The sequence below is a fragment of the Muntiacus reevesi genome, chromosome 1, assembly GCF_963930625.1.
Source record: "Muntiacus reevesi chromosome 1, mMunRee1.1, whole genome shotgun sequence".
NCBI classification, from domain to species: domain Eukaryota; kingdom Metazoa; phylum Chordata; class Mammalia; order Artiodactyla; family Cervidae; genus Muntiacus; species Muntiacus reevesi.
In genome coordinates this window covers 115,917,981-115,933,026 of record NC_089249.1, presented here as the reverse complement: position 1 = coordinate 115,933,026, position 15,046 = coordinate 115,917,981, and the positions used below count along the sequence as shown (strand labels likewise).

Below are 15,046 nucleotides of genomic sequence, written 5' to 3'. Positions count from 1 at the left end.
AAATAAATCTAACCAGTGAAAATAATTACCAAGTTGTTTTGTTTTCTTTTTTAATAAACAAAGTTATCCTAACATTAAATGGAAAAGACCAGTGAAGAAAATGCTGAAAAGGTTATAAAACAAGACTAATGCTCCCAAATATTAGGATAGCGTACTGTGTCCTTAGACAACTAGACCATGTTAGAGAAAGGATAGGAACTCCAGAAATATTCCCAAATACATACAGAAATTTAACATGTGACAAATGTAGCATCTTAAAAAATCTCTTTGCCACAAATGCATCAATAATTCTCAGAGGAGTCAGAAGAACCTAGCAGTAGTAGTTCCCTGCATCTGACAGGGGAAAGGGGCTGCAGCAGAAACAGAGGTTAAGGGTCAAGAGTGAGGAAAACTACTGTTCCTTTTTTTTACTTTTTTTCAATTATGTATTTCCTACTGGGGAAAAAGTAAACATTAAAAAAAGTAACAGTATTAGTTGCAATCTTAAAATTTAAAAACATTCTTAGTATGTATTTTTCCAGCCTGTAAAGCTACATGCAGAACTACCTACTTTAAAAGACTCTTGAATATTGTCAACTTTTTAACTTAGCCACACCATGTTTTTCAAACTTAGTATGTAATCTATAGGGCATGAAAAAATGACCAGCTTTTGCATAATTCTTAAAAATAGACTATGCAGTAGTATAAATTAAGTCCTAAAATAGCATATGCTTCCTCAATAAGTTCTTTGAAATAATGCCACTATTACTTCCAATTCAGATAGCAGGGCAACAACCTGCCAGGCTGCCAGAAGATGATGTTACTGCTTGCTATGTAACAGCAGCAGGGACCATTTACTGAACACATTATATATACGACGTGTGTATATACTTTACACACATTTCCATGTAACCCTCAAAATGTCTCTGAGGTTGCAGTATTCTCACTTCACTGATGAAAAAAGTAAAGCTTAGGAGAGTCATAAATTCACCATTATTAGCAAACAGTCTATTATACAGCGATCCAATTTATCTTAGTGATATTGAGGGAAAAGAGAAAAGTTTACTAATATTCAAGGAACATTTTAATATGAACTCAAAGAGCCTACAACACTCAATTTTTTTGTGCAAAACTGCTTCATTAAAACAAGGGCCTGAGATATAGAGTCTGTAACTTCAATGTATTAGTCTCCTGTTTAAGACAAAAGAAATAAATAAGGCGACCATCATTACCAGTAGTCTTACTGGCTGATCTTACTCTTGGATCGAGATTCCTCACTGGAACAGTGACTGATAATTTTGCAGTTCCCAATCTCCAGGTCTTTGGTCTGCGCCTGGCACTTCCTGACAAATGGATTTATTACCTTGCCAATCATAGTAGACAAGTCTCCATCACTCAGAAGAGGATTCTGAGAATCTCCAACACGAGATGGATCTTTTGTTGCTTTATCATTGCTGAAAGTTCTCCACTCAGATCCTACATCGATAACTCGGTCACCTGAGAATATAAATGGAAATCTGAATTGTCTTGTCAAGAGAGCATTTATTTAACGCTGCCTAATGCCAAACTTAGCTCTTTTATTCCCCGAAAATCTCAACACGAACATCAGGCTTCAGCTAAAGTATCTTGTCTCAGACATCTATCCTAAAATATTACTATTGTGACAGTTCAATAATAACCCTCTTTAAACATTATGCTATGATTAGTCATATTTTAACTCCTGGAATAAAGAAGTAGACAAAATAAAAACAAAAATAAAGTTAATCAATGTGATGAAGAGAGAAAGTAAAGTAACAATGAAGAATCAGGATTAAAAAAAAAAAAGAATCAAGATGTGAACAAAACGTGCAACAGGCACAGAAAAACCAGACATTTTTCATGATGTTATTAATACACAGTTTAAAGAAATTATGAAGTTTTCATGGGCAATGCTCTGCAAAGAACTAAGCCTAAGGGGATATTTTAGTAACTATTTGAAAATATTGAAAATATTTGAGGGTCAAATAATTCATACAAAATAAACTTAAGCCTAGAATCATTAAGCAGAAAAGTAGGCAAACTTTTCTTTCTACACAAAGCAGCAGTGCCTAAAAACACCATGCCAAGAAACCAGACAGGTAGATTTGGTGCAGATTACTACTTTGAGGGAAGTGCTCAATGGCTGGTAATACCTCTACCAGAGACAAGCGTTAACAAGAACACCTGCATATGCTAGTCATGGTGCCCTTTGTAAATGTTATTTTTCAATCCTTAAAGCTTTATAAAAATAGGTATCACTTTTATTGCCACATTAGAAATAAGATTAATTTGCCTAACATCACACAACTAAAATGCAAATGGGATTCCAGAATCCGTTCTATACTGCATTTATAAAACATTAGTTTTTCCACCAATGTGATAAAACTAAAAGCAGGAACCAGACCATTTTCATCTGTGCCTATATATAGCAAACAGAAAGGAATGGAAGAAATAAGTTATCTCAGTAGTTAAAAAAAACTTGCTATTGACAGTCAATTAATATAATGGCTAACAGTGTAGACTCTATCAGGTGCTGCTTCAGTGCAGTCGCTCAGTCGTGTCTGACTCTTTGCAACACCATGAATCGCAGCACGCCAGGCCTCCCTGTCCACCACCAACTCCTGGAGTTTACTCAAACTCATGTCCATTGAGTCGGTGATGCCATCCAACATCTCATCCTCTGTCGTCCCCTTCTCCTCCTGCCCCCAACCCCTCCCAGCATCAGGGTCTTTTCCAATGAGTCAACTCTTCACATGAGGTGGCCAAAGTATTGGAGTTTCAGCTTCAGCATCAGTCCTTCCAAGGAACACCCAGCACTCATCTCCTTTAGGATGGACTGGTTGGATCTCCTTGCAGTCCAAGGGACTCTCAAGAGTCTTCTCCAACACCACAGTTCAAAAGCATCAATTCTTCAGCGCTCAGCTTTCTTCACGGTCCAACTCTCACATCCATACATGACCACTGGAAAAACCATAGCCTTGACTAGACGGACCTTTGTTGGCAAAGTAATGTCTCTGCTTTTTAATATGCTATCCAGGTTAGTCATAACTTTCCTTCCAAGGAGTGTCTTTTAATCTCATGGCTGCAATCATCATCTGCAGTGATTTTGGAGCCGAGAAAAATAAAGTCTGAGATTGTTTCCACTGTTTCCCTATTTCCCATGAAGTGATGTGACCAGATGCCATGATCTTAGTTTTCTGAATGTTGAGCTTGAAGCCAATTTTTTTACTCTCCTCTTTCACTTTCATCAAGAGGCTTTTTAGTTCCTCTTCACTTTCTGCCGTAACGGTGGTGTCATCTGCATATCTGAGATTATTGATACTTCTCCAAGCAATCTTGATTCCAGCTTGTGCTTCTTCCAGCCCAGCGTTTCTCATGATGTACTCTGCATATAAGTTAAATTAGCAGAGTGACAATATACAGCCTTGATGAACTGCTTTTCCTATTTAAGTTGCTGCTTAGCCTTGGACAAATTTCCTCATTTCTGTAGTAGTACAATGATTCAGCTTTAAATTTCCCCAATTACCTTATTTTAAATAAATAAACTAATACAGTTTCAATCCATATGAAGTGCTTAAAAACCAGTTCAAAGTAAGTTGCTTGGTATTAGCTATTTAATGCTATAAAAATAAGATGACATTCTGACAGTTTGATGTTAATTCTGAGTAAGAGGAGCACCAGTTGTAAAACATTAACCTCCATATTAGACTTTAAAAGTTTTAGAGTGCTCTGCTGCAGTATTTGGTATGTAGGAGAGCAAAGGAGGTAGGGAGAGAACAGAAGGAAGGAACTCAATGCAGACTGCTGAACTTTTTATATACGGTAGTTAACTAAAATGCTTATTAAACAGAGTAGAGTGATTTGACCTTAGGGTTTTATTTTAGAAAACAAGTAGATACATAGCAGAATCATTCCTGATGATTTTGGGAAGATTTTTTCTTCTTTGAATACTCAAATCACTTGGGAATAACCAGATGTCACTTGGATTATCACATGTCCATCTCACAAGGGAAGTGGGATAGATAGGAACACCACTTGCCACACCTCATGCAGTGAAAATGGCCGAGGAAAGCAGAAGCAAGATCAGGTAAGGCAACTTCTGTGGGTCAGAGATTCGGCAGGCAGCCCAAAATAAGAAGAAAAAGTTACATGAATAGGATGGTCAAGATGCATTTCTCTGCTTCCTCCTCCTAAGACCAAACACCACTAAACATGGGAAGCAATTCTAATTATGTAAATTAATAATGAGTTTTAAAACTTACCTGACATTAGTGTTAAATCTCTTATTGTGCACTGAATTTTACTACAATACTAAGCAAGGCCCATGTCTTAGAGAGACTCCTCTAAAGAGATTGATTTTTGTTCCTTTTTACAGAAGAGTAGCTGCTTACAAGAAATAGTTATATAAGCAAAATAAAATTACCTGCATTCCCAACACCCCAAAGATAGCCACTGTCAATACTATGGTATATATTTTCTTTTCCATTCATCTGTATACATAGGGTTTTTGTGAGATTAAAATTATAGTGTCTATTCCATTACAAGCTCGTTTCACTAAATTTCTAATCAAAACACCAAAACAAGACTTTTAGACAAAGTTTAGCCCTTTCAATAGTATCCACTCCTCAAAGCGTTGTCATGTCTCCATTCTTCATGTTTTCAAAGGGAGAAAAGTGAATCTAACTTTCCTAGTCAGTAAAATAAAAACACAAAACAGAAAACTACTGCAGCCTTCAAATCTAGATTACTTAATAAATTTAAGTGAAAAAAATCAAATGCCATCATTAACTTTTAACACTTTAATTAACACAATGGATGTATTAAGAGAATAGTTTCTTTATCTTCACTAACACATTTTTTAAGTCTCTTTGGAACTCTAAAGATAAAGTACTAGTTTGCTAGTAGCATGCTTCATTTCACAGCATTTTTCTTTTGACCCAAAATTAACTTACCATGAGTTTCTCTTGTGCTTGCTTTTACTGCCTCAAAAAAGACAAGTTGGATTAGGAGAGGAAAAAAAAAAATTGGCCTAGGATAGTATAAACAGAAAGCCCAGAACTCGGTAGTGATGTAATTTTTCCACATACGTGGGAATGGTCTACATGACTCATTCAACAATCTGTGGTTTGTGCTCAGAGTCATTCCCTCTTTTTATACTTTACTGCTCAAAACATAGCATTTATAGAAAATAAAATTTCCAAAATAACTCAAATAGCACATCATGAAACTACAGCTAGACCATCAGATTATGTGCATGAGTAATAAGAAATACAGCAGATCATTCAGAAAAAAAGTCAGAACACATAAAAGATTTTCTTGAAGACCATCTAAATGCAGTAGCATTCTTTAAAGTTGCTCTGGGAGAAAACTGCATCACAGAATCTTTTCAAGGAATAAGTGTACAAGGCAGCCATACTGTTTAGGTATAGTCAACCTTTGACAAGCAGAAGCCCAACAGTTAGCACATAACATACAACCTCACATAGCCTTCTTAATGTTCTACAGAGAAACATGCCAACTTTTAACAGTTCCTTTTTAAGCCACACCCTGATTTTTTATAAAATCAACATCAGATAAAAAGTCTATAGATAAAATAGCAAAATCATAGCACTACAAGTCCCTCCATCTATATTGTGTGATCTCTTAACACTCGATCAGAGTTTCCCATCCAAAAAGGTAAAGAGACTCAATATGTATACACTCATGCACAGTTCTCAATCCATGTTATCAGAAAGGTGTCTAGAGAGTATTAACTAAGACATTTTACTATATCCTAAGGCAATTAGTTTCATCTCTATTTTTTCAGGAAGAAATTGAGAATAACTGCCAAAATCATTCACACTAGTTTAAAACTGTTCAACCACTTTGGCACACACCTACCTTAAGATTTGTGCACAACTATTGAGCCTCTGCTCCAGAACCCAGCAGCTGCGACGGCCGAGCACGTGCCGCGACAGAAGCCCAAGCACCCTAGAGCCCGCGCTCCAACGAGAAGCATGAGCACTGCACTAGAGAGCAGCCCTGGCTCTCCACAACAGAGAAGGCCCAGGCGACAACCGAGACCCAGCACAGCCGAAAGTAAGTAATTTTTTAAAAACCTCATCTTCTAACTAGAAATTGCTATTGTATTCCATATGCCTATATTCAGACACTTTTAACAGACTTAATTTTTAAAAAATGATCTAAATAATCCAGATATAGAGTCCCATCAATGGCAAGGAACTTGATTCCTTTCCAATGCTTAACTCCCATTTCTATTTTGTATCTAAAGTACTTGTCAGAACCTTCAAAACAATGCCTTTGATTTAAAACAAAAATGTCTCCGATTCTTCGACATTATGCATGAAAGGGACAGGTGAACTGAAAGTCTTCTGTTAAAGCATCAAGCATCACTGTACTCTAACTCAGAGTATCTTAAATGAGAAAATTGCTTATTAAATGTCTGTCATCTCAGTAGACTACAGTATTTATTACATACTATCTTCTTACATGGTACACTGTAGGCCATTATTCTTCTAGTACTTGTGTGTTAAGATTAAGTTATTTGAAGATAATAAACTGATTCAGAAGTTAGGTGGCTTAAAACAAAGATTTCTTATTCACACTACCTGTGTATAGAAGGGGACAGGACTGCTTTCTATGCAGTCTTTACTCAAGATGATGGAATTCCTACCTCTTGAGACAAGCCAGTCATCATGCCTGGGGAATGAATTATGCACTGACTTAATCGTTTCTAATAGTAACATTTCTACTCGCAAGCCACCAGCCGCAGCCAAAGCCAGCCATGGAATGTTTAAATTCAAAGAGAGCAGGGAAATAAAATTGTACCATGTGGCCCAAGAGAAGAACCAGAAATATCAGTGAGTGGCCATCGGTACTCAGCAAATAAAACTCAAGCTCTGTATTTTTGTGGATTTATGTATAAATTAATTTTAAAAAGATTGTTCTATGACTTCCTTCTCTGTCACAAGACAAACAGGAATGAGAGTTAATTTCAGTGTATTAGCATTTGTCAACCCACTCCAGTATTCTTGCCTGGAGAATCCCAGGGATGGGGGAGCCTGGTGGGCTGCCGTCTATAGGGTCGCACAGAGTCGGACACGACTGAAGTGACTTAGCAGCAGCAGCAGCATTTGTCACAGAGAAGTAATCCATCAGTAAAATTGTGGGTCCCTTCAAGGTAACATTTCTACTGGTTAGCTGCTTACAAATTTCTGTTAATAAAACTTTTTAAATGTTAAAAGGATACATTCCCCAGTGGTGCACAGGAGTCTTGATTTTGCAACCCTAAGGTCTTCTGTGAGCAATGTAAGTTTTCTTGTACCTTTAATACTTTATCATATTCACCTGATCTTCAAACAGTACCGTGACAGCCATCTTGTCTTTACCACTTTCCAAAATTCTCTCTCTATATTCTCAGGTGTTTTCTGTTTCACTGATTCAATTCTCTAGAATGTTAAGTTCAGCCTATCGCTATCTAAAACAGTCTTACTGTTTGTCTCCTTGTGCTATCTTCTTTCTTTCTGAGCCTTTTTAATAGAGACACTAAAGAGGCTTTATTTCATTGATCACAAAAAAGTAGTTATTTTCTATAATTTTTTACTGGTAAACTATACCAGGAGAGGGCTTTCCCTGGTAGCTCAGCTGGTAAAGAATCCGCCTGCAATACCGGAGACCCTGGTTTGATTCCTGGTTCAGGAAGATGCCCTGGAGAAGGTAACTGGCTACCCACTACAGTATTCTGGCCTGGAGAATTCCATGGACTGTAGTCCATCGGGTTGCAGAGTGAGACACGACTGAGCAACTATCACTATCATCAGGAGAAGAATCTTCTGTTAAGTCCACAGGACTGCTGTTCCTCCACTGTAGCTTGAATTCATAAGCCTCAAGTTGATTTTTATGCTTATTCATCCTGTAATGAATTATCAAAGTCCACTGGAAAACCTTCCAATCCACCACCTCAAGTATTCTCAGCCTCTCTGGATACTCACAAATCCCTGGCAGACAAAATTGAACCCAAACAAAACTAAACTTCTGGTATGATTCCAAAAATTTATCAATATTAGAAAGGATGCAGGTAGACTTGTAATTAAAGCAAAAACAATAAAAAGTAACCAAAAAAAATAAAAAGTAACTTCAACAAGATAGAACTTTCTCAGGTTACCAGTCCATGAGTTATAATAATAGTTTTGGATTAGTGTGACTCCCTATCTTTTTGATAAGCCATCCTCATCATGACTTGCATTCTGCAGCATATGATGGCTATTAGTAGTCCCCTCCTTAATATCTGTATTCTAGCCAATGGGAAGCAGAAAAAGGGAAAGCACATCCCTTAGGGCTGGATCTAGAGTTGCACAAATCTTTTCTACTTTACAATGCATATTAGAATTCAATCACATGGCCACAGCTAACTACAAGGGAAGATGGGAAATACAGGCTAGCTAAGCAGCCATGGGACCAGTTAAAATTCAGGGATTCTTATTATTAAAGAAAGAACTGGGGGTTCAGTGGTAAGGAATCCACCTGCCAATGCAGGAAACAAGGGTTCGATCCCTGTTTCGGGAAGATCCCACATGTCGTGGAGCAACTAAGCCTGAGCATCACAACTATTGAGCCTGTGCACTAGAGCTCATGAGCCGGAATTACTGAGCTCGGGAGCTGCAACCACTGAAGCTTGCATGCTCTAGAGCCCATGCTCTGCAACAAGAGAAGTCACTGCAATGAGAAGCCCACACAATGCAAGTAAAGTATCCACCACTCACCACAACTAGAGAAAAATCTGTGCAACAATGAAGGCCCAGCACAACCAAAAATAAGTAAATAAATAAAATTAAAGAAAAAAAGAATATATCAATAATACAGTGATCTTTAAAAAAAAAAAAGAGAGAGTGTTCAGTAATAGCTACTGGGAAACAATCAGCAGTTTCTGCTACATGGAGTAATGGGATCAGGAGAAAAAAGTATATCCCCTAGAAATAAGGTACTTTGCCTGACAGTCTAAAGGGAACAGTACACAGGGACAAATTAAACATTCACCTTTGTACCAGGCAAGCTGTAAAGCTATAACCAATGGTATTTTGTAGTACAACATTAAAATCATAATGGCTTAAGATAGCAGTTTTAATAGAGGGAAAAACTGCAACATACCAAAAGCACCCAGGAAACCAATATTGGAGAGATAGTCTTTCTAGCCTGACCTAGACTCAGAGGATATTTTTGTTTTCTGTTTTCTATTGTAAATTAACAAAAGAATTTTTTTAAAAGGGATATTGAAGCTTTGCACAGTGGCAGTATCATAGCCAATGAGGTTTATCCAAGGCGCGATTATTGCTAATTGAAAAAAAAAAAAGGGATATTGAGAGAACTGCCCAAAATTTCAAATCTTTCTGCCATCTTTTTAGAAAAGGATTTAAGTTATTTTGGCGTACCACCTCTAGTAGAGAATTCAGAAGTAAGAGTCTTACAACAGTATTTCCCAAGCTACTTGTTTTCATAAGTTAGATTTATCTAAAACCATTTAATTTAAAACAACAAAAGTTTTAACAATTGCCGGTAAGTCAAAAGCTTCAATAATCAAAATATATTATTATTCAGGACTTCCCAGGTGGAAGAGTGGTAAAGAATCCACCTGCCAAGCAGGAGACATGGATTAAATCCCTGGGTTGGGAAGATCAAGAGGAAATGGCAACCCACTCCAGTATTCTTGCCTGGGAATTCTCATGGGCAAAGAAGCCTGGTGGGCTACAGCCCACAGAGTCTGTAAAGAGTTGGATATGACTGAAGCAACTTAGCACACACTGGGCTTTTACTAAGTTTCAGGCACTAAATGCTTTACATATTGACATCCAGAACCTCCCCTAATATTTGAGAGACCTGAGGCAAAATTACAAGCGGAGATCAACAGGGTTGCAAAGAGTCAGATACAAAACTATTTAGGACTAAACAACAAACAACAATTATTATTATTTAAAATGGATAAATCCAAAGCACTGAATTTTTTAATTAGGTGCTCTGGAAAACTGTTTAAGCCATCACATTGTATTTTTTAAATCTAATGCTGAAAATGAAATGCATCATTAGCTTCCACACCTTCCTCAGTCATCTAACCTTCCTCACATTTCAAAGTATCCAAATTTTTAGTCTAGGATTACTATATATTCTCATCAGAAATCCTGCACTGATGACAACTTTGAAGGGAACTTTAGTCAAGAGATACTTCATAAAAAAATACTATTAATAGTTAGTCTCTAAATCAATTTATGTTCCCACAATGTAAACCAGGTACCAACTCATAATGAATTATCCTTTAGAAACAAACCAAACCACGGTTAACTTCCCAGACCAGCCCATAAAAGCCTGTTTTATCCATGTTCAGACCCTTGGAGGAGGGGAAAACATGTACAAGTCAACAGTGATAATTACCATTTGGAAAATAGTTCCATCCTTGAATATGTGAACAGACCTTGCTTTTTCCTGAAATACAGGCAGATTTGCAGCAGCAACATCTAAGCTAAGGAGCTATGGCTCTGGTAGAAGATGCAACTTAGCTTAGCCACAACAACATTTACTCATTTACACACTAATCCTCTCAGGCCTCTATCCTATGGCGTATGTTTCTTTACCCCTCTACCTGGAATGATTTTTCCCTCCTAACATTCTTTTTTTTTTTTTAACCCTAACATTCTTAATCATGTTTTCCATGTAAATTCAACAGTAATTTCCTCAGGAAGTCACCACTTCCTTCCTAGTTCTCTCCTCAAACTCGGAAGATCTGTAATAGAACTTTTACCACTTTCTGTTGTTTTAATTCACCCCTTCCTTCCACACACTAGTGTGTGCTCTTGCACACACTAGCCAAAGAGCTAGTTCAGAGCTTGCTTATTGCATCTCATCTTTCCCACACTCTCCTGACCAGCAGTGCTTAACAAAAACACGTAGCACAATGACCAGAGGCTTTTCAAGTCCCCCAGATCTCGATTAAAGTGGCTGTGTCACTTACTAAACAGGGAATCTTGAGTTAATTACCCAAACACTCCAAGCCTCAGTTTCCGTTTCTGTGAAACAAAAAACTACCTCAAAGAAGAGCTGTGTTACCCAACCAAAATTAGCTGTTCTCTAATGCTTAAGAGAAAGTAGCGTCTATATTAAAAATTCTGAATTAGATAGAAACGCTGTGTCTGAGGGCTTACAAGACATGACAAAGCAAGAATTTGAAAGTGAATACAAATAGTCCTTACTTTAAAAATACAACTTGGCCATCTTAAACTAAATGTTTTCCTTTAGGAAACATTGCTAATGCAAATTTAAAGATAATCTGATAATGTTTAAAATACTATAATTGCAGCATTAAATATGCTAGACCAATAACAATCTCTCAAACACATTTTGCAAATGACCTGCTAGGGAGAATGGCATCTCAGACTTAGAATCAACCTTTTTCCTACAAGGTTAAGAAAAAAGGAGTACTTATATTCCCAAAATATGTATCACTGAAATTTCATACTAAAATTCTACTGTATATTTTATACATTGCCTCATTTGATTCTTAATTCCTAGTAAACATGAGATTTACGGTACATGCCCTTGCAAGGGGGCTGTACTTATGTTACATATAAAGAAAGCTAAGCTTGGAAAAATTATACAACCTGACCTAAGTCACATAACTCATTAAGTATTAGAGCCAAATCTAGACTCAAGGGCCAAGGACTACTAGTTTTTCCAGGAGCTATGGACACACACAGACATCGGTTTACAGGAATAATTCTGAAGTCTAGGTCTGGAGACATGGGAAATATGAGGGCAAAGATGAAAAGCCTAAAGAAGTACAGAGATTTCAAAGAATGTGGCAAATTATAAAGTTTACAGGATAGATCTGTGTTTCTTAACATGTTACCAACGTAAGACCTGAATTAGAGTTTCTGAAAGTGGGGCCAGGAATCCTTTTAAACATATTTCTCAGCTGACGCTTAATGCACACTCACATTCATGTCTCAGATTCACTGCTATTAACAATATCCAAAATAACTTAAGAGGGGAAGGTCAAAGTGATTCACTTTTCTCTTGCAAATTCATCTAAACTATTCTCCCAAGAAAAAGAAATGCAAAAAAGCAAAATGGCTGTTTGAGGAGGCCTTACAAATAGCTGTGAGAAGGGAAGCAAAAAGCAAAGGAAAAAAGGAAAGATATACCCATTTGAATGAAAAGTTCCAAAGAATAGCAAGGAGAGATAAGAAAGGCTTCCTCACCGATCAATGCAAACAAATAGAGGAAAACAATAGAATGGGAAAGACTAGAGATCTCTTCAAGAAAATCAGAGATACCAAGGGAACATTTCATGCAAAGATGGATTCGATAAAGGACAGAAATGGTAGGGACCTAACAGAAGCAGAAGATATTAAGAAGAGGTGGCAAGAATACACAGAAGAAGAACTATACAAAAAAGATCTTCACGACCCAGACAATCAAGATGGTGTGATCACTCACCTAGAGCCAGACATCCTAGAATGAAAAGTCAAGTGGGCCTTAGAAAGCATCACTATGAACAAAGCTAGTAGAGGTGATGAAATTCCAGTTGAGCTATTTCAAATCCTAACAGATGATGCTGTGAAAGTGCTGCACTCAAAATGCCAGCAAATCTGGAAAACTCAGCAGTGGCCACAGGACTGGAAAAGGTCAGTTTTCATTCCAATCCCAAAGAATGCTCAAACTACCGCACAATTGCACTCATCTCACACGCTAGTAAAGTGATGTTTAAAATTCTCCAAGCCAGGCTTCAGCAATACGTGAACTTCCGTTCAAGCTGGTTTTAGAAAAGGCAGAGGAACCAGAGATCAAATTGCCAACATCTGCCGGATCATCGAAAAAGCAAGAGAGTTCCAGAAAAACATCTATTTCTGCTTTATTGACTATGTCAAAGTCTTTGACTGTGTGGATCACAATAAACTGTGGAAAATTCTGAAAGAGATGGGAATACCAGACCACCTGACCTGCCTCTTGAGAAACCTGTATTCAGGTCAAGAAGCAACAGTTAGAACTGAACATGGAACAACAGACTGGTTCCAAATAGGAAAAGGAGTACGTCAAGATTATATATTGTCACCCTGCTTATTTCACTTATATGCAGAGTAAATCACGAGAAACGCTGGCCTGGAAGAAGCACAAGCTGGAATCAAGATTGCCAGGAGAAATATCAATAACCTCAGATATGCAGATGACACCACCCTTATGGCAGAAAGTGAAGAAGAACTAAAGAGCCTCTTGATGAAAGTGAAAGAGGAGAGTGAAAAAGTTGGCTTAAAGCTCAACATTCAGAAAACTAAGATCATGGCATCTGGTCTCATCACTTCATGGCAAACAGATGGGGAAACAATAGAAACAGTGGCTGGCTGTTTTTCTGGGCTCCAAAATCTCTGCAGATGGTGACTGCAGCCATGAAATTAAAAGACACTTACTCCTTGGAAGGAAAGTTATGACCAACCTAGACAACATATTAAAAAGCAGAGACATTACTCTGTCAACAAAGGTTCATCTAGTCATGGCTATGGTTTTTCCAGTGGTCATGTATGGATGTGAGAGTTGGACTATAAAGAAAGCTGAAAAGAAAAAAAAATGAAAAAAAAAAAAGAAAGCTGAGCGCCGCAGAATTGATGCTTTTGAACTGTGGTGTTGGAGAAGAGTCTTGAGAGTCCCTTAGACTGCAAGGAGGTCCCACCAGTCCATCCTAAAGGAGATCAGTCTGGAGTGTTCATTGGAAGGACTGATGTTGAAGCTGAAACTCCAATCCTTTGGCCACCTAATGCAAAGAGCTGACTCATTTGAAAAGACCCTGATGCTGGGAAAGATTGAGGGCAGGAGGAGAAGGGAACGACAGAGGATGAGATGGTTGGATGGCATCACTGACTCAATGGGGTGAACTCCAGGAGTTGGTGATGGACAGGGAGGCTTACTGCGCTGTGGTTCATTGGGTCGCAAAGAGTCGGACACGACTGAACTGAACTGAAACTATTCTCCAGTGTTTTCCTAACATTACTTTTAAGAAAAAGGAAAGAATTCTCTTTTAAATGGTATTCAAAAAGTGGCTTTAAGTTGATAACACTATTTCCATACAAGACTTCATTGTGAAATCCTAATTTATAAAAGTCTTGATAATTTACTAACTTAATACTTTACAGCCTATAAGTCACATATAAACAATGTACAAGGTCGGACTTATGAACAAATTGATAATCTAAATATGATTATACTGCCACCTAGTGCTCAACTTTTAAAGTGACATAATCACACAGGGTTGGGGGGGAACCCACAAACAGTGCTGTTGGAGCCAACAGTTTCATGGTAGAAATGACAAAGCTTTGTTTTAAAAATTGGCCCTATTTGAGTGATCACTAGCAATATCTTAAGGGTCATTGACAAAACAGCCAATGACAAATAATAGTACTTCAAATGTCTAAAATAACAATCTTATAATTCAAATGTCAACTAAACTGTTACATGTTGTTAAGCAGTTCTACAAACAGCTAAAAAGAAATTGAACACAATCTAAATTATAGGAGAGACTAAATACTACACAACCATTTAAATACTGGGGAAAAATTAAACAAGACATCAAATTGTATATTCCAAAGATAGCAGCAATATCATCTCCCATCCGCATATTCCTCTGCAATATGACCTTGTTACCCTCACACTGGGGCTTCCACGGTGGCTCAGCTGGTGAAGAATAAGCCTGCAGTGCAGGAAAGCTAGGTTCAATCCCTGGGTTGGGAAGAGACCACAGAAAAAGGAATGGCTACCCATTCCAGTATTCTGGCCTGGAGAATTCCATGGATTGTATAGTCCATGGGGTCACAGAGAGTCAGACATGACTGAGCGACTTTCACTCACTACCCTCACACTGAGGTGGGGCCATTTCTTCTCCCCTTCCAGTCGATGCAGGTCCTAGGACTGCTGTGACCAACAATATAAAAGTGATCTTGTTTCAAGGCACAGCCCTTATCTACTTGAGTCCAGCTTCCATTCTCCCTCAGAACACTTGCTCTTGGGATATCTT

At 37.7% G+C, this 15,046-nt stretch overlaps 1 protein-coding gene and 1 pseudogene across 1 annotated transcript in view; one reads left to right on the top strand and one right to left on the bottom strand.

The window, feature by feature from the left end:
• GTF2B (general transcription factor IIB) overlaps positions 1-15,046 on the bottom strand; it is a 31,500-nt gene that overhangs the window by 5,748 nt on the left and 10,706 nt on the right. Inside the window, exon 3 of the mRNA XM_065909569.1 lies at positions 1,343-1,476. Coding sequence (XP_065765641.1) covers positions 1,343-1,476 — 134 coding nt within the window. The remainder of the gene's footprint in view (positions 1-1,342; positions 1,477-15,046) is intronic.
• Positions 9,271-9,400, top strand: LOC136156576 (U4 spliceosomal RNA; annotated as a pseudogene).